The following is a 19607-nucleotide window of genomic DNA, read 5'->3' on the forward strand; positions in this document are numbered from 1 at the left end:
TTCTCCGACTTTCTGACCCAGCTATGTTCCCTCTCCCCCTCAATCCTCCTCCTTGGTGATTTCAATATCCACATGGACTCCACTGACTCCACAATAACCACTGACTTCACTGATTTACTCACCTGCTTTAACCTCACTCAACATGTCGACTTTCCTACCCATATCCGTGGTCACATTTTGGACCTTGTCTGCTCCACTGGATTAAATTTGCACCATCTCTCTGGCTCCGACCTCACCCTCTCTGACCACTTAGCCATCACTCTGACCATCAACATCCCCGCCCCAACACCAAGGCATTATCGCACAATCAACTTCCGTAAGCTAAACGCTCTTTCACCTACCTCATTCTCATCCACCCTCTCTGAAAAAATGTCCACTTCTCCCTTCATTGACCTCCACACCCCTTCCGACCTCACTGACTACTACAACCACACTCTCTCCTCCTGCCTTGACCAGCTTGCGCCTGTAAAAACCAAAACAGTTTCTTTCACCCATTCTGCTCCCTGGTTTACCCCTGAACTCCACCTGATGAAAACTCGTGCTCGCCAACTTGAAAGACTCCGCAATAAAACGGGTCTCACAGTTCACTCCCAAGCCTACAAGGACCACCTGCAACACTACAAAGATGCCCTCTCCCGCGCCCGCTCTGCCTACTACTCTCAAATTATCCACTCTGGCTCCGGAAACCCAAAAGCACTCTTCTCGACAATAAACAAACTCCTCCGCCCCCTGAACACCACCACCCAGTCATTCACAGTAGACAACTGCATCTCCTTCCTCTCTTTCTTCCAACGCAAAATTGACAACATCTACAACAGCTTGACCACCGCCGCACCCGCTCCCCCTCCAACCACCTGCCCCCCCTTGTCCTGCCATCCCCTGTCTCGGTTCTCCCCAATCTCCCCTACTGACCTCTCTGAACTCCTCATAGGAATGAAAACTGCCACCTGCACTCTTGACCCCATCCCCTCCAGCTTTGTCAAAGCCTCCCTCCCTGCTCTCTCTCCACTTATCATTGCAACAATAAACTCCTCCCTGTCTACAGGCATCGTCCCACCTTCCCTCAAAATTGCTGCTGTTACCCCCATTCTAAAAAAACCTGGTCTAAACCCTGACACCCTAAACAACTTCAGACCCATCTCCAACCTACCCTTTCTGTCAAAAGTTTTGGAACGCGCTGTAGCCACTCAACTCAAACATCATCTCTCTGCCAATAACCTGTATGAAACATTCCAATCCGGATTCCGCTCCAACCACAGTACTGAAACTGCTCTCCTCAAAATCACCAACGACCTTCTCCTCTCCTCTGACGCTGGCAACCTCAACATTCTCGTCCTCCTCGACCTCAGCGCTGCCTTTGACACCATCGATCACACTATCTTCCTCACCCGACTTGAATCCACCTTTAACGTTACCGGCACTGCCCTCTCTTGGATTAAATCATACCTCTCTGACAGATGCCAGTTCATCTCCATCAATAACTGCAAATCCCCCACTGCTCCCCTCCCCCAAGGTGTCCCCCAAGGTTCAGTTCTTGGCCCCCTCCTCTTCATCCTTTACCTGTCCCCGCTCGGTCACTTAATCCGCCGTCATGGTCTCCAATTCCACTGCTTCGCCGATGACATCCAGCTTTTCATCTCCACCAAGTCCATCTCCACCGACACCCACTCTATCCTGACAAACTGCATCACTGAAATAAAATCCTGGCTTCAAATCAACTTCCTCAAGCTTAACTGTGATAAATCTGAAATAATCATCATTGGCCCAAAAACGCTCACAAAATCCACCCATAACTTTGCCCTCAACATCGACGGTATCCCAGTATCCACCTCCCCTCACATCCGGAATTTTGGCGTCATCTTTGACCAAACCCTTTCCTTCGACAAATACACTAAACAGATCACAAAGTCAGCCTTCTTTCACCTGAAAAACATCGCCCGTCTCCGCTCATCCCTCTCCTCCACGGCTGCAGAAACCCTCATCCACGCCTTCATCACCTCCCGTCTGGACTACTGCAATAGCCTCCTCTATGGTTCACCCTCAAAAATCACCAATAAACTCCAATACATTCAGAACTCCGCTGCCCGTCTACTCACCCATTCCCGGACCCGTGACCACATCACCCCCATCCTTTACAAGCTTCACTGGCTCCCCATCCCCCAGATAATCCAGTACAAAATCCTCCTCTTGACATACAAAGCCCTCCATAACCTGGCCCCATCCTACCTGGCTGACCTCCTCTCCAGACATACTCCCACCCGCAACCTCCGCTCTGCTGGTACCAACCTCCTGACCCCCTCCATCCGGACCAAATTCAGATCCTGGGGGGACAGGGCCTTCTCCATCGCTGCTCCCACCCTCTGGAACTCACTACCTCACACCATCAGAGACTCCTCCTCACTCACCACATTCAAAACATCACTAAAGACCCACCTGTTCAACACTGCATTCAACATTCAACCCACAGCATTTAACCCCTGACTATCTCTTCTCCTTCTCCCTCCTTTTGCTTTAAATATTTCCCTATTGATTCTTGTCTTTTTGCAATTGTTGTTTTCATGTATTGTTATGCATTATGTTTGCCACTCTGTCAAAGCGCCTTTGGGCTTCTGGAAAAGCGCTATACAAAATAAATGAATTATTATTATTATTATTAAATCTTGTGTCCCAAACCCATCCCTCTCTGTACCCACCATACCCAGTCGTACCCTGCTGCTCCTGGACTCCGTGTCCTTTCCTCCTGACAAGGTGGGTGGGACAAGGTCCCCCCCCCCTCCGTTCTGTATCCGATTCTCCCCCTTCCTCTTCATTAACGGTATGGACTTCAACATCCGGACCGGGGCCTTCACTCAAACTTGACTGATCTCTCCATACAGGTTGCTTCTGACAAGCCAGACTTGATCTGCTTAACAGAAACTTTCCTCCTTCATGATGTCTCCCTGGTTACTCCCTCCTCTGGTATGATAGACCTGAGCCTCGTCCTGGAGGTGGGGTTGCTATCTGTATCAACAACTCTCTTCCTCACTCTCCCTGCACTGTCCTCTCTCCACCTCACCCCCAGGAGTACCTCTGGCTATGGCTTTCCCTACGCTCCCACCTTTTGTTCATATGTGTGTTGTACCGTCCACCAAACAGTGATGACTCCATCGACATCTCGCTGTCTGATAACATGGACCAACTTCTATCGACTCATCCCAACTTTCTCTTCCTCATATATGGTGATTTAAATTGTAATCATGCCAGCTGGCTGGGTGTGGGTACCTCTCTCACCAGCCATGGCTCCTCAACAAAGGACTTCTGCGACTCATTGGGACTGACACAATCTGTCAATTTCCCGACCCGGATCTCAGTCAACGGAGCATCATCTCTTCCAGACTTGGTTATGACTAACTTCCCTGAAAATGTCTGCGGCGCTTCTTCTGCTCCAATCGGCTCATCTGATCAGGTGCTTGTTAAAGTGGACATCTCTCTGACTATTCTCAGAGAGCCTCCTCAGCGTCGACAAGTCTGGCATTTCACTCAGGCCAACTGGCACGGTCTTCAAGCAGCCAACAATCATCTGGACTGGTCTGCCATCTCTACTGCCTCTGACATCAACTCATGCTGGGAATTCTTCCAAAGTAAATTGCTCTCTCTCATGCACAGTGTGTGCTGAGTTGGTTCATCAAAAATGTAGTGGTCTGAGAGGGTCATTAACCAGTGTGGCAGCCACATTCAAATTGAAGGTGTGCACAGAGGGAGCTGCAGATGGAGAAAATGTTGTGTTGGATCTTGGAGACGGCATGAAGCTGGAAGGTGTGAAAACATTTTGCTACCTCGGAGGCATGCTGAATGGAGAAGGTGGATCAGACTCGGCAACTGTTGCTGGAGTGAGATGTGCATGGAAGACGTTTCGGGAACTGAGTGGCGTGCAGATGAGGAGGGGAGTGTCGTTGAAGCTGAAGGGAAAGGTGTATGCTGCATGTGTGAGAAGTGTTATGATTTATGGGAGCGAGACATGGGTAATGAACGTAGAGCAGCAACGAAGGCTGGAAAGTGTGGAAATGCGAATGGTTCGTTGGATGTGCGGAGTATCGTTGAGAGAGAGGAAGACAAATGATGAATTGTGAAAGATGATGGGAATAGAGCCTGTGATTGATGCTGTGAAGAGGAACAGGTTGAGATGGTTTGGTCATGTGTTGAGGAAGGATGAAAGTGACTGGTTGAGAAGAGTGATGGAAATGAATGTAGAAGGAAGTAGAGGACGGGGAGACCGAGAAAGACTTGGCTAAAGATGGTGGAAGAAGAAATGCAGGCAAGGGGGTTAACAAGGAGAGATGCAGAAAATAGGGCAACATGGAGAAGATTGTCATGGGACCGCAAGGGTAACCCCCGCTCTAGCAGGGAAAATGGCCTTAAAATGCATGTTGTTTGTTGTGTTTCTCTCATGCACAGATTTATCCCATCTCGTCTTCAGTTATCATACCCTTCATCCCATCCATAGTACACTGAATCTTGTGGTGAGGCAGTAGCCCTGAAACAACTTGCCTTCCCCTCCTGGAACGCAAATCCAATGGAAGGAAATCTCATTTCCTTACACAAAGCCTGGAACAAGTGTGTGTCCACCCCCAGGAGAGCCAGAAAACAATATCTCTCTGCTCTCAAGACTGAACTTTCAAACCTGTCTCCCTCTTCCAAATCATGGTGGCGTCTGGTCAAATCTGTTTCTGGTGTTTGTTCCCCTTACATCCCCTCACTTACCTCAAACGGCAACACAGCTGACTCCGCACGTGAAAAAGCTGAATGCCTCATCTCTGTGTTTGCCTCATAATCTTGTGTACCAAACCCGTCCCTCTCTGTACCCACCGCACCCAGTCATAGCCAGCTGCTCCTGGACTCCGTGTCCTTCTCTCTTGACAAAGTGGAGAAGTTTCTGTCAATTCTCGACTCTGATTCTGCAACTGGACCAGACGGTATCAGCCCATGGGTCCTAAAATCCTGCTCTGCTGCTCTTTCACACCCTCTCTCAGTTCTCTTCACCCTCTCTCGGTTCTCTTCACCCTCTCTTTTGCTCAAGGTTATCTGCCATCAGCTTGGAAATCAGCCAACATTACCGCTTTACACAAAAAAGGTGCAAAAACAGATCCCTGCATCTACAGACCAATTAGCCTTCTCCCAATTATCAGCAAAGTCATGGAGTTCATCATTGCTTTGGATATCATTTCTTTCCTCTTCTCCAATGGCTTGATCTCTGATCATCAATTTGGTTTCAGACCAGGTCAGTCTACTCTCGAGGACATGCTGCTTCTGCTGTCTCAACAATGGATGGAGGTCCTCAATGCCAAACAGGAATTAGGGCTGTCTCCCTTGACATATCACGTGCCTTCGATACGGTTTTGCGCCCCGCTCTGCTCACCAAACTCTCCTATCGTATCCATGGAAATCTCCACGCATGGCTTGCACATTTCCTCTCTGGTCGTAGTCAACGTGTGGCCCTGAATGGGGTTCTCTCATCTCCCCTTCCTGTTAAGGCTGGAGTTCCCCAAGGCAATGTTCTGTGCCCTGTGCTTTTTCTGGTCTGGTTTCTGGTCTTCATCAATGATCTCTCTGACTCTCTTGAAAATCCTCTCCACTCTGCCGTTCCGTACCTCATCCCTCAGATCGGCAGTCTGCAGCCTCCTCACTCTACAGACCTGGACAAATTGCAGACTGGTCAAACCAAGTGGAACATGTCTTTCAATCCTGACAAATCTCACACTCCAACTTTGTCTCTCCGAAAAGACCGACTGGACAACCCTCCCATCTACTTTCTTAACATTCCTCTCCAAGAAGTTCTGTCACTCAAGCTTTTGAGTCTTGCTATCTGCCATGATCTTTCCTTGGGAAAACCACATTTCCAAGCTGGCCTCCAAAGCCAGTCACCGATTGGGCATCCACCGTCATGCGAATTCCTTCCTTGGCAAACCTGAGCTTCTCACTACATACAAGGCTTTCATCCGCAGCTCAATGGAATACTGTTCTCCCCTTTGGGCTGGTGCTTCTGCCTCGCACCGAGGTCGTCATCACGCTGTTTAAACCAAAGCTTTCAGAATCATTGGAATCTCCCACGATGAAGCTAACTCCGAGGGCCTTTCACTCACTCACCGCAGGCAGGTACAGTCACGTGAAAAAGTAAGTACACCCCATGTAATGTTTTGACTTTTTCAACATATTTCAACATACAGCTATTTGATCTTCATTTCAACAATATTGATGGATAAAGGTGATATAATATAACAAATATTGTTACGTACTCCTCCCCGACCCCCTGGTCACGGTGTCCCTCCGAGCCCCGAGAGGAGCCACGGTAGGAAAATGTGTTACTCCATGTCAAAATAAATATTGAAACCAATGGCCAAAGGCCAATGGTTATCAACAAACAAATAATGTATTAAAAATCACACAGTAATAACGATACAACAATGATAGCAATCAACAATACAATCAACACATCTTATGATGGTACCATCAGCTAGGGTAAGATAACTCACGGTGCTCCAAGTGAGTGAAAAAGAACACTCCCCAATGTCTCTATAACTCAAAGGTGTTCCCCTCCAGCGAGTGTCAGAGCGAGATCAAATCGAAACCCGAACCCCGTTCAGATGACTGGCCCGGTCACACTGCCAAAACAGCTCACAGGCGTAGGCGGCCGAAGCGGCATAAAAAGTCACGTGGTCCAAAACCGTGTCAGGCAAACTCACGGAGGAATGGGGAATCCAAAGGCGCCCTCCAGATATGAACGTTCACTGTTCAGTCGGCGAACCGCAAACTAATCTTCAAACTCCGCGTTGCGCACACACATCCGCGACAGACGACAGGATGGTGCAAAAACTGACACGTAGCAAAGACCTTTTGCGATGAACAAAGCGCGAGGGTCAAAATGGCCGATGGCTCGTACTTGAGTCGAAATGACCCGGCGATGATTCGTCAGAATCCCAACGCCAAACCTGACCACGCAGGTTTCTCAAACCCAGCGATAACACCTATCGCAGGAATTCCTTTCAAGGAACTCAAAGTTCACTCGCGACTTTCGTTCGACAAAGCTCGCTACGGAGCTTGGAGCGACTCGCTTCTTGTCCGACTTATTTCGCCCCGCCCCCTTTTCTCTCTTCTTCTTCCTCGTCTTCCGGTTCCCGATCCGGTTTCCTGTTTCATTTAACATTAACATTTTCCTTGTGACAATAATAATGCCTATTTCCCTCAAACAATAATAATAATAAAACATAGAACCAGAAATGTTTCAAGTGGATGAAAACCACAACACCGGAAGTCAGGAATCCGTAACAATATCATGAAACATTTACATTTTGTAGTCCATTGTATAATTTAAATAAACATAAATGCAAATTTCGCATGTGGAAAAAGTAAGTACACCCCGACCTTTATCACTACTTCAAATACCTAAAATTAGTATCAGGTGCACCAGCTCAGGTGCAAATGATTAGAACATCATTAGAGAGGATCTTGGAGGAACCTGTCTTATTTAAACCTCAGACATTTAGTTTGGTTTGCTCTTTGTTGTTGAAGTGTGCGGCGTCACCATGCCTAGATCAAAAGAGCTCTCTGAGGCATTCAGAAAGAAGGTTATAGATGCCTTTGAGTCTGGGAAAGGATTTAAAAAGATCTCCAAACAATTTGAAATCAATCGTTCGACTGTCCGGAAGATCATCTACAAGTGGAGAAGATTCCAAACAAATGCCAACTTGTTCAGGCCATGCCACCCCAGCAAGTTAAGCACGAGAGCAGACCGCAAGATGCTGAAAGAAGTCTCTAAGAACCCCAGAATTTCATCACGGGACCTACAGGTAGCTCTTGCCACTGTTGATGTCAAATTGCACGAGTCTACCATTAGAATGAGGCTGCACAAATTTGATCTACATGGGAGGTGTGCCAGCAGGAAGCCTTTGCTATCCAGAAAGAACATCAGGGCAAGACTAAAGTTTGCCAATGAACACCTCGGCAAAGACCAGCACTTCTGGAACAATGTGCTCTGGGCAGATGAGTCAAAGGTAGAGCTATTTGGCCACAGTACCAGAAGACATGTTTGGTGAAAACCAAGACAGCATTTGACCACAAGAACCTGATACCAACTGTGAAGCATGGTGGTGGAAATATCATGGTTTGGGGCAGCTTTGCTGCATCAGGGCCTGGGCAGCTCACCATCATAGAATCCAGTATGAATTCTTCATTGTACCAGAGGGTGCTTGAGGATAATGTGAGGCCATCTGTCGGAAAGTTGAAGCTCAACCGAAGGTGGACCTTGCAACATGCCAATGACCCTAAACATACCAGGAAATCCACCAAGGAATGGCTGAAAGGAAAGAAATGGAGGGTTCTGGAATGGTCAAGTCAAAGCCCGGATCTAAATCCCATCGATTTGTTGTGGGGGGATTTGAAACGAGCTGTGCATGCAAGAAACCCCTCATACATCGCACAGCTGAAAGAATTCTGCATGGAGGAGTGGGCAAAAATTTCTCCCAGTCGATGTCAGAGACTGGTAGACAGTTATATGAAACGCCTACTTGAGGTTGTTTCTGCCAAAGGGGGCAATACCACCTATTAGAGCCAAGGGTGTACATACCTTTTCCACATGCGAAATTTGCATTTATGTTTATTTAAATTATACAATGGACTACAAAATGTAAATGTTTCATGATATTTGTTATATTATATCACCTCTATCTGTCAATATTGTTGAAATTAAGATCAAATAGCTGTATGTTGAAATATGTTGAAAAAGTCAAAACTTTACATGGGGTGTACTTACTTTTTCACGTGACTGTCAGTGGTCTTTCTGTCTTCTCCCAACTCCTCTCCGGCCTTGCTCCCCTAGCTCAATCTGTGCTCTGTCCCCTAAATATTCCTACAGGTCGCACAAGATCTGCGAGCAACCCTCTGCTGGTGAAATTGCCAAAATCAAGACTCTCTGCTCATCTTCACTCCTTCATTCCTCTTTACTCCCGCCTCTGGAACAAACTCCCTCGCTCTCTTCAATCCCACTCCTCCCTCCAGGTCTTCAAAACAGCTGTTCACCACCATCTCTTATCTTCCCCCATCCAAAACCTTGATCCCTTCTACCCCCGTTAATTCACCCCATATCCACTCTTTTTGAAATACCGACTTCTTTCTTTACTGGAAGTTCTAGCAGTGTCCATGTGTTTTATACCTCTCCCACCCTCCCCCACCCCCTGCCTTCCCATGCCTCCTCCCCCCAAGCCCTCCCCTTCCCACAGATCTTCCGTTGTCCCTGTTCTCTGCTGTTGTGCTTGTGTGCTTCCCTCTCTCTCCCCATCTCGTCTCCCACTCCCTTTATTGTATGTTTTGTGTGTTGGTTTAAAAAAAATTGATGTTAGTTCTTTCACGAGCCTCGATCTTGTTTACAAAAAAAAAGAGAAAAAAAAAATTGCTCATTATGTTTGCTGGGTGTTAACAACAAAAACGGAGAAAACGTTAACAACAGCATTGTGCACTATCGAACGAAATATGTTTGGTATTACGTACAAGGATGGAAAGACAAATGAATGGGTCAGAGAACAAACCAAAACTCAGGATATCTTAAATCGTCATATCATAAAATGGAAATGGGCAGGACACATTAGCGGAAGGTCAGATAATAGGTGGACAACAAAAGTAACAACATGGAGACCTATAGATGGCAATAGGAACAGGGGAAGGCCATGCCTAAGATGGAGGAATTAAATAGACAAATATTGGGGAAGAGTCAATTGGACCAACAAAGCAAGAGACAGAGCAACACGGCATCAACATTCTGAGGCTTTTTTCCTGCAGTGGACCGAATATAGATGATGATGATGATAATGATCTTTACTGCTTTTATGTTAATAAAATCACTTGTTTAATTTCACGCTGCTAACATTATGACCTCTGATATATTCTCCAGAGGGGAAAAAGTGCCGAATTGTTACGTCATGTTAAAGACACTCCTCGTGTTGCTGGCCTCCTTTCTCAAATCTTGGAGAAGTCTTGGCCATCGCCTGAACAGGGTCCAAACAAGTTCCTATTGCATATTCTGCAATGGCCAGCTTCTGCAACATTTTTGAAGATTTGGAGTAGGTCCTGCTTTCTCTTTTTGTACAATACAATTCTCTTATCACATGTGCAATGTTCTGTGAGGTAGTCTTGGGATATTGCATTTATATTTATAACCTCTCCGAATTATGTCTGATTGTTTCAAAAACTCTTTTACAGTATTTCACTGTCACATTTTGCAATTCTGATGCATTGGACTAAATTCCAGGAAAAAAATGTACCCAATTGCATTACAACATGTAAAGTCAGGACATTAAGTTGGCAGAATAAGAGATGATCAGTAAGTCTGGATTTGGGAGGTTAACAAAGGAAGGCATTGCTTGAAGAACACGTCCAACCTTAAGTACCTGGGTAGGGTTAAAGGATTCAAAGGCAGACTGTGCACTCCTCTTGGCCCTTCCCCCATCTCCTCCACCATCACCCCCCCCCTTAACAGTGTGGTCCAACAATATTTGAAGTCTCCATTCTAATACTGCTGCTTCTTTCCAGCCGGGTTGCTATTGCAGCTCCAGACATTGTATGCCTAACGGAAATGCTATTTTCACAGGATATTTGACTCCTCTGAAGGGTTCTCACCAGGATTGGTGGAAGTCGTGGTTGTGGACCAAATTGTAACTTTGAGAAAAGAAGGCCAATCCTTGAAACAAATTGCAAAAAAATTATAAGTGTCAATAAATGCAGTTGCTTGTGCCATTAAATGACATCACAAAACTGGTAAAAATGTGGATAGAAAATGTTCTGATCGACGAAGAATCGCAACTGAATCGCAGGACAAGTAATCCTAGTCACCATTCTGTGCAACAGACGTCTTACAACACCGGAAATTAGATCCCAGCTAAACATCTCCAGCATTGCAACTGTTTCAAGGCCTTCTTTTCTGAAAGTTACAATTGCCTGTCTTTTTCTGGCGTTAGCTGAGCTTTGTTGGCACCCATGCTCATGCAATCTGAAACGCTCATTATATTGTATGGCTTGCCTTTCTGTAAACGTTTTTTGCAACACCTGGCAATAATAGACAATGCACGTGATGAAGAAACGAAGCACAAACATTCATTCCTCACAGAGCAGAGTATTTGAAAACAGTTTTTGCTCCCGAGATGAAATGTTCATAACATTAACTTCACGTTTCATTTTGGATTTAGTCTTGCACTTTTCGACCTATTTCCAAAACTTGCTTTAAACCTACGCTTTGCACAAGAAAGAAGCATTGAAACACAAAATATTATCAGTAGATAAGCAGATACACTGCATGACCAAAAGTATGCGGACACCCCTTCTAATTAGTGGATTCGGCTGTTTCAGCCACACCCATTGCTGACAGGTATATATAATCAAGCATACAGCCATGCCATCTCCATAGACAAACATTGGCAGTAGAATGGGCCGTACTGAAGAGCTCAGTCACTTTCAACGTGGCACTGTCATAGGATGCCACCTTTCTAACAAGTCATTTCGTCAAATTTCTATCCTGCTAGAGCTGACCCGGTCAACTGTAAGTGCTGTTATTGTGAAGTGGAAAGGTCTAGGAGCAACAACAGCTCAGCCGCGAAGTGGTAGGCCACACAAGCTCGCAAAACGGGACCGCCGAGTGCTGAAGCATCTGTCCTCAGTTGCAACACTCACTACCGAGTTCCAAACTGCCTCTGGAAGCAACGTCAGCACAACAACTGTTCATCAGGAGCTTCATGAAATGGGTTTCCATGGCTGAGCAGCCGCACACAAGCCGAAGATCACCATGCGCAATGCCAAGCATTGGCTGGAGTGGTGTAAAGCTCGCCGCCATTGGACTCTGGAACAGTGGAAACGCGTTCTCTGGAGTGATGAATCACGCTTCACCATCTGGAAGTCCGACGGACGAATCTGGGTTTGGTGGATTCCAGAAGAATGCTACCTGCCCAATGCCAAAGTTGGCATAGTGCCAACTGTAAAGTTTGGTGGCGGAGGAATAATGGATGGGGCTGTTTTTCATGGTTTCGGGCTGGGCCCCTAGTTCCAGTGAAGGGAATTCTTAACGCAACAGTATACAATGACATTCTGAACGATTGTGTGCTTCCAACTATGTGGCAACAGTTTGGGGGAAGCCCTTTCCTGTTTCAGCGTGACAATGCCCCCGTGCACAAAGCGAAGTCCATACAGAAATGGTTTGTCGAGATCGGTGTGGAAGAAATTGACTGGCCTGCACAGGGTCCTGACCTTAATTAACCCCATCCAACACCTTTGGGATGAATTGGGACGCCAAATGCGAGCCAGGCCTAATCGCCCAACATCAGTGCCCGACCTCACTATTGCTCTTTTGGCTGAATAGAGGCAAATCCCTGTAGCAATGTTACAACATCTAGTGGAAAGCCTTCCCAGAAGAGTGGAGGCTGTTATAGCAGCAAAGGGGGGACCAACCTTATATTGTCGTGCGAATCCCTCAAGGTTAACACCAGGGACCGCGAATGACCAGAACGGCTTTAACTGAGGCGACGACCAAATACGGATTTTGCTATTGTTGAAGAACAATTTTGTGTACATAAACAAAGCCATGAACACTTGTAAGTATTTTAATAACACTGGGAAAAATACTCATTTGGTTACAACAGAAATACATTATAAAACTCACAGCACAGGATTCACAGCACAGGACCCGGGTCGGAAATGAGCATTCTTCTTCGATTGCGCGAACCTAGCTCAATTTATATCATTTTGAACAATAGCGGAATGATGACTGTGTCTCTACCGTAGGAGGGGATAGGGGGGAGGAGATCGGGGGCCGAGGGATTCTGATAAGGGATTAGGGAGGGGTAGATCTGGGGGATGGGGATCAATGATTAGGAAGCAAGAAGTAGGGAGGGGATTGATCGGGGGCCGAGGGATTCTGATAGCCATTATCTTTTCAGCGGGCAACTTGATGACAAAGAAGTTCTGCTCTTTGTTTCACAAACTCCACTCCCCACCCAGTATTTACACAAGACTGCACATATGTATATCTTTCCATCACAAGGCAACTTTTGAGTCTACCAGAGTCTGAGCTATATTCTTGAATTCCTAAGTTTGTAATACATATATATACATACATCCTTAATAATATAATAAATCCTTTCCTACAAGATCATTATGAACTTATAGCATAGTGCTATTAAGATTCAGCAAATAACTAAACTATTTCTATCTCATTGTCATTACAATACATTTTATTAATTAAGTGGGTCAGGGACAAGTTTGAATTTGACTGCCTGCGATAACTCGCCGACTCCTAACAAATGTAGAGGTCTTCTATACTATCAACCGCGGGAAGAAGAAGTGAAGAGGGTGAAGCGGAGGCGCTCACCGATAGTGATCCAACCGCAGCTCCGATCCTGCAGGGGAATTAACTCAAAACGGGAATCCGGGGAAAAATGTACAAAAATAAGGGTTTATTAAACGGAGCCCGAGAACAAGGAACGCGACGGTAAATAAATAATGATCCTAAATTGGGATCCCACACACCGACTTCCAAATACGAGACAGGGGAAAATGAATTAACAAAAGAACACGTTTGTCGTGGGTTTGTGTAATGTGGTGCGAGCTTATCTGTCCGTCGTCCAACGTGGCCCCGTCCAGCTCCAAGCTCCGGCGCGAGGGAATCCTCCGTCCACCTCGCTCGCACGCTTCGCCAGGCCCCGCGCGGCCCGCACCGCTCCAAGCTCCAAGTCGATCGCACACGAGGCCCCAGCACCACTCCAAGCACCACGCAGATGGCGAACCAACGACCACCAGGACCTCTCAAGACGAAGAGCCAAGATCCAAGGACGAACAACGACAGGCGAAGGACCAGCACGAAGAAGAGAAGCGCAGAGACCAGAAGAAACCAAGAGCTTCAAGCACAGAGAGAGATCTCCAATAAGAAGGGGTCCAGCACGAAGAGAGCCAAATGTCATCCAGCAAGCGCTTTTGTAACTTTGCCATGTCACGTCGGTTCTGACGCGACACCAACCAGAGCCTCGTAGCTTCCCACCGTTTGCCGAACCTCCTCGCGCCTTCCGCTCTGATTCGCTCCAGGTTCGCGCCTTCCGCGCCAACCAATCACAGTGCTCCTGGGCGTGGTTACAGCTCATCTCACGCCATGTTGCTCGGCTAGCTGGTGGTGCGGCTGGCGGCGACCATCCGGCGGTGCCCCGATCTGGCTTCCTTCCCGTCTTCTTCCAAGGTCATTGTACGGGAAGGGGAACTAATTAATGTGTGCACTAAGGACCTATCTAAGTGTTTATATGAGTGTGTTGCCATAAGGGACAAAGGAATGATTACCAGGTCTGACACACAGGGGTTTATCTTAGTCCCTACAACTATTTAACACACGAACATCCTTGTATGTTCACAGGTATACTCTTACCCCAACAAATCGCCTAAAAACACAGAACTTATCACAAGGTAGATTCCCTATCGCGGCAGTCGAATACCTACCTATACAGATCTACCTGGCTCTAGATATTCCTTTACCCCCCAACATAACACAGCCCCCCCACCCCCCTGGAACCATAGGCTCCTGCTAGGTTCACTGCAGGCGCTACCATTCCAGTCTTAACACTTACTGTCTCACACTTAATTAACCTACAAAATAAATCGGGAGGGCTGTGGGAAGTGAGCCGGAGCTACTTACCTTTCCTCCTTAACAAGCTAATCCCCTTAACAATCATGCAAATATGTACAATGATCTTAATTGGTCGTCCTGCGGAGGGAGGAAACAAACAAACAAAAATCCCACCTTAACCACAAAATTTAACCTTAACTAAAACTTCAAAAACTCTAATAAACATTTGCACATACCCCAGTCTACAGACCGCGTCCCCCGATGGATGCCACAAGACGCAACCTTACCTGTGGGGCCATCCCAATGCACCCATAAATTTTGGCGGGCCCTGTCCAGGTGTTACAAGTGAGTGACATGCCTCGGTGGATTTCGCCCTCATTCATACAACACAAACCCCTTAACCACTCATACTCATTCCATAAGTCATCACAACACTTAAATCATAACCAAGCACGTATTTCACCCCCCCTGCAGGACCATGGCATTGATGTCATATACATGTGGGCATTTCTCAACGAGGCAGTGGGGAGGTACCGCACAAGTAAGATGGTGGGGGCGCTTCAGGCTGTGGTGCCCGTAGTCCCAAAAACACGGCACCTGACTCACAATTTCATTGCCCCCCCCCCCTTTACTTCTTGGCCCCGTGACAGCCGAACAGCCCTTTCTGCCGTTACCCCGCTGGTGAGGGTCTCCACACACCAGCCTCCGTTGCCTCCTGCTCCAGCTCAGCTACACGGGTCGCCGGGAGTCTCCCTTACCCCAAGGCGCCCAAACAGACCCTCCAACGACGAGCTCCAATTTCCAGATACCAGCGGCTGCCAGGGGTAATTGCCGCAGAGGGGGGTTCCGCAGGCATCGCTCCTCAGAGCTTGATCTGTACCTGTGGACACACACACCTTCCCCACCCACAAGATCCCAAAAACACATTTCCTCCCTCGCTGCCATTCAATTCTCAACACAATTCCATAGATGGTACAAAAATGTTGCCATGGCCTGCCTCATGTGAAATCCCCGGTTCACATTTTACCATGACACAATAATCATCACTCATCCATTTTCTCCAATCTCACGACCACATCAAAACACATAACCTCTACACATAAACAAACGCCACCCACAAGACTCTGTGGCACCCATTCCATCCCCTCACCGGCCATGTCATCACTCGCACCCGCCTCCCAACTCCAAATTACATGTCCCCAATTTACATAGCAAGTCCTGAAGCCTGGGACAGTAAACATCAAGGCCGTGCCTCTACCTTGATGTGCAGGTAATTACCGGTTGGTCAGGTCCAAAGTGCCATCCACCCTCAAAATCCCACAATTTATCTTTGGACCAATAAAATTCTTCCAAATTTCACTTTTGTCCCCACTATACTGGCAGGTATGTGGATCCGCATCCAACGGTGAACTGTTCTAAACAACTACCTGTGGTTACGATAGCTCCGCACCTCTATCGTGCAAGGGTCATCGGGACAAGCCGAGCAGTCGAAACGCCAACATGGCCCATGAGTGTCCATAAGGGTGCGACCCACCATCCATCCTTCGGCCCCCCTGCTAGGAACACAGCTGCACCAGCCTCAGCTGGCCAATGTGGTGAGCACCTGCTGCGACAAACACTACCGCACGCACAACCTCGGCCCTGGGGGAGACGGTCGCCGTGCGTCGCATTCCCCTCACGTCACCTACGCCGCCCTCATCCCCCAGTCCACAGAACTGCAGCCCCCCAGTGCCCACCCCCACTTGACCACACCAAGGTCCAGTCGACAGCCATGCTCCACCAGGAGACCCACCCAGAAGACATGGTCCACACACCTCGGACACCCATAGCACCACCTTGACCCCCAGACCCCCAACTCCATCCCCATGACCCCGCGTCCCATATATTGGCACAGTCGCCCCCGCAACCAGTTGAAGGCTGGGTCCTGCTAATCTATCAATTTTATCACAGCCTCCAACACTTTGGTCTACACACCTGGATCAATAATGGTGTCACTGCTGTCAGTGACCACCATGCCATTTCAAAATTCACCCTCAAATTTGCATCTAACCCTCAGATTACCCATGCCAAACATTTTTCACATTTTCCTAACCTCACCAAAGAAAGATGCTTTGCCATACACATGCCAGGCGAGCATGGCCCATATACTCGGCTCGTTACCAATTCCAGATTCAACACTCCCATGGCTCTCTTCCCAAACCGAGATTCCACAAATCATAACGGAACATCTGTGCAAGGTCACTCTCACACCATCACGTTCCACAGATGCCCCAATGGTTGTCCGCCAGGCTATACTCAATCCCTGTCCATTCGGTTCGACCCGCGTCCAAAGCCCAGCACAGCGTGGCAGGTCACCACATGCTGGCTGTCCCAGAGTCTCAGGGAGAGGGTGTCAGGCCGCATGCCCTTGCGGTCACCACATCAGGCCCAAGTTGGTCGTCCGCAGTGCCACCACCAAAACGCGACCCACAACACCTCCCCCTAGTCGTCCTCAATAAATGCCATTCCAGGCTTGAGAAACCACCTCGGACCCCCTGGAGGTCTTAACCCCCACCAGGGTCCGGTGACCCTGCTGGGCCGAGGCACCCGCTCGGGCGGCGCCCCGACGGACAAGGGACGCCACACTCCACCAGACCCCCCGTGGGGCCCAGGTCATACCACGACACCCATGGCTGGACCCCACGTCCAAATCTCGCCAGCACAGCCCCCCAGCTGGCTGGCATACCCAAATTTTGAAAGGGGCAACTTTTACCCGAGGCCATCACCAATAACCTCTCCTGGTCCGAATCCCGCAGCCCGGGGGCCAACTCCCTCCATGGCTGCTCCACATCAAATTCCCATTTTAATTTTATTTTAAATTTCCTTTTTACAATTTGCATTTCCCGTCCCAAACCGCAGCTACAGGTAACAACCCCTCCCTCAGGTTGTTCTGCCCTTCCCCGCAGCTGTTCCAAATTCCCTACGGGGACCAAATCATCTGAGGCTCGATCTCCCGATCGTCCAATATCCAAATCCAGCCCGGAGCCAACACACTCCCCCAACTGGTTCTGTAATTTCGGAGCCTCCGGTACCTAATCGGTGTGCACGGTGAGGGTCCCCTCGGTCACCTCAACCTCCTCCTCGGACCGACTCACCGCCTCCCCCAAACTCCTTTGGGCCTGGTCAAACTCCACCTCCATAGGACTGTCCCAGGTCCACAGCCGCTGTGTCACATCATGCTCATCATCCCCCATCAATTCCGGCTCCGACAGGTCTTGATCAATAAATACATGGTCCGGCTCCATCATACGGACCCTCAATATCTATACTCCCTGTTGCTCTGAACCACCGCCCTGGCACAGCAAGGATTCAAATCCATCTCCCTGTTGTGTTGTGGCATCCACCCTGCCCCGATAAACGTCCAGGCCAGCATTTACCTGTAAATTTCCTTCCCTACCTTCCCCATTTCCTTCAATTGCCATTCCTGGTGCAATTCCCAATTTGGCTTCCCCCGTGCCGATTCATTTTCTGCCACCCTTGGATCCTCCTGGGTCCCAGGTGAATCGTTCTTTTGTTCTTTCTTTATTTCATTCGTTTGTTCACATGGGGTTTTCGTTTCTTTGATCTGCACATCCAATCCTTCACCACATCCCCTTATTACCCGCCTCATTTCCCGCATTTTATTGTTCATTTCCCGCATATTGTTATTCATTTCCTTACTCTGAGCATTCATGTCATTCCTTTGGGCATCCATTTTATCGTTCAATCCTCCCAGTTTTTCATTTATTAATTCCCTCAAACATTTCATTAAGGCCTGGCTGTCTATGGGGGCCGTCTCTACGGCGGGGGTAGCTCCACCACTATGCTCAACCCCAACTACCTCTGACTCACTTTGAAGGCTCAAAGCCCCTTCCATTCTTTCTTCCATATTGCTCACCTCCATCCGTTAAGAGGAGGTCGCTTTCCCACGCGGCTTTTACCAGGAATAAAATTTAAATTTTAACTGACGCGCTGTTCGTGTCCCGTGCACTTATCGAAGATGCAAATTTATCGCCTCCGACTAGGAAAATTTTGCGTCCAAATTCTCCACACTCTTGACACCAAATTTGTAACAGGGTTCTATCCCACTCCTGACTACCAGTTGTCGTGCGAATCCCTCAAGGTTAACACCAAGGACCGCGAATGACCAGAACGGCTTTAACTGAGGCGACGACCAAATACGGATTTTGCTGTCAACTGCGGGAAGAAGTGAAGAGGAAGAAGCGGAAGCACTTGCCGATAGCGATCCAACCGCAGCTCCGATCCTGCAGAGGAATTAACTCAAAACGGGAATCCGGGGTAAAACGTACAAAAATAAGGGTTTATTAAACGGAGCCGGAGAACAAGGAACGCGACGGTAAATAAATAATGATCCTAAATTGGGATCCCACACACCGCCTTCCAAATACTTGACAGGGGAAAATTAATTAACAAAATAACACGTTCATTGTGGGTTTGTGTAATGTGGTGCGAGCTTATCTGTCCGTCGTCCAACGCGGCCCCGTCAGGCTCCAGGCTCCGGCGCGAGGGAACCCTCCGTCCGCCTCACTCGCACGCTTCGCCAGGGCCTGCGCGGCCCGCACCGCTCCAAGCTCCGAGTCAATCGCACACGAGGCCCCAGCACCACTCCAAGCACCACGCAGATGGCGAACCAACGACCACCAGGACCTCTCAAGACGAAGAGCCAAGAGCCAAGAACGAATAATGACAAGCGGAGGACCAGCACGAAGAAGAGAAGCGCAGAGACCAGAAGAAACCAAAAGCTTCAAGCACAGAGAGAGATCTCCAATACGAAGGGGTCCAGCGCGAAGAGAGCCAAATGTCATCCAGCAAGCGCGTTTGTAACTTTGCCATGTCACGTCAGTTCTGGCGCGCCACCAACCAGAGCCTCGTAGCTTCCCGCCGTTTGCCGAACGGCCTTGCGCCTTCCGCTCTGATTTGCTCCACGTTCGTGCCTTCTGCGCCAACC

General features: G+C 48.2%; 1 protein-coding gene across 1 annotated transcript in view; it reads left to right on the forward strand.

Annotated features, from left to right (window-relative positions):
- The window catches only part of LOC144889050 (E3 ubiquitin-protein ligase rnf213-alpha-like), a 170254-nt gene that overhangs the window by 118556 nt on the left and 32091 nt on the right, over positions 1-19607 (forward strand). Inside the window, exon 12 of the mRNA XM_078768858.1 lies at positions 9920-10088. Within this exon, the coding sequence (XP_078624984.1) occupies positions 9920-10088 (169 nt within the window). The remainder of the gene's footprint in view (positions 1-9919; positions 10089-19607) is intronic.

This window comes from Myxine glutinosa, unplaced genomic scaffold (assembly GCF_964187855.1).
Source record: "Myxine glutinosa unplaced genomic scaffold, kmMyxGlut1.1 SCAFFOLD_617, whole genome shotgun sequence".
NCBI classification, from domain to species: domain Eukaryota; kingdom Metazoa; phylum Chordata; class Myxini; order Myxiniformes; family Myxinidae; genus Myxine; species Myxine glutinosa.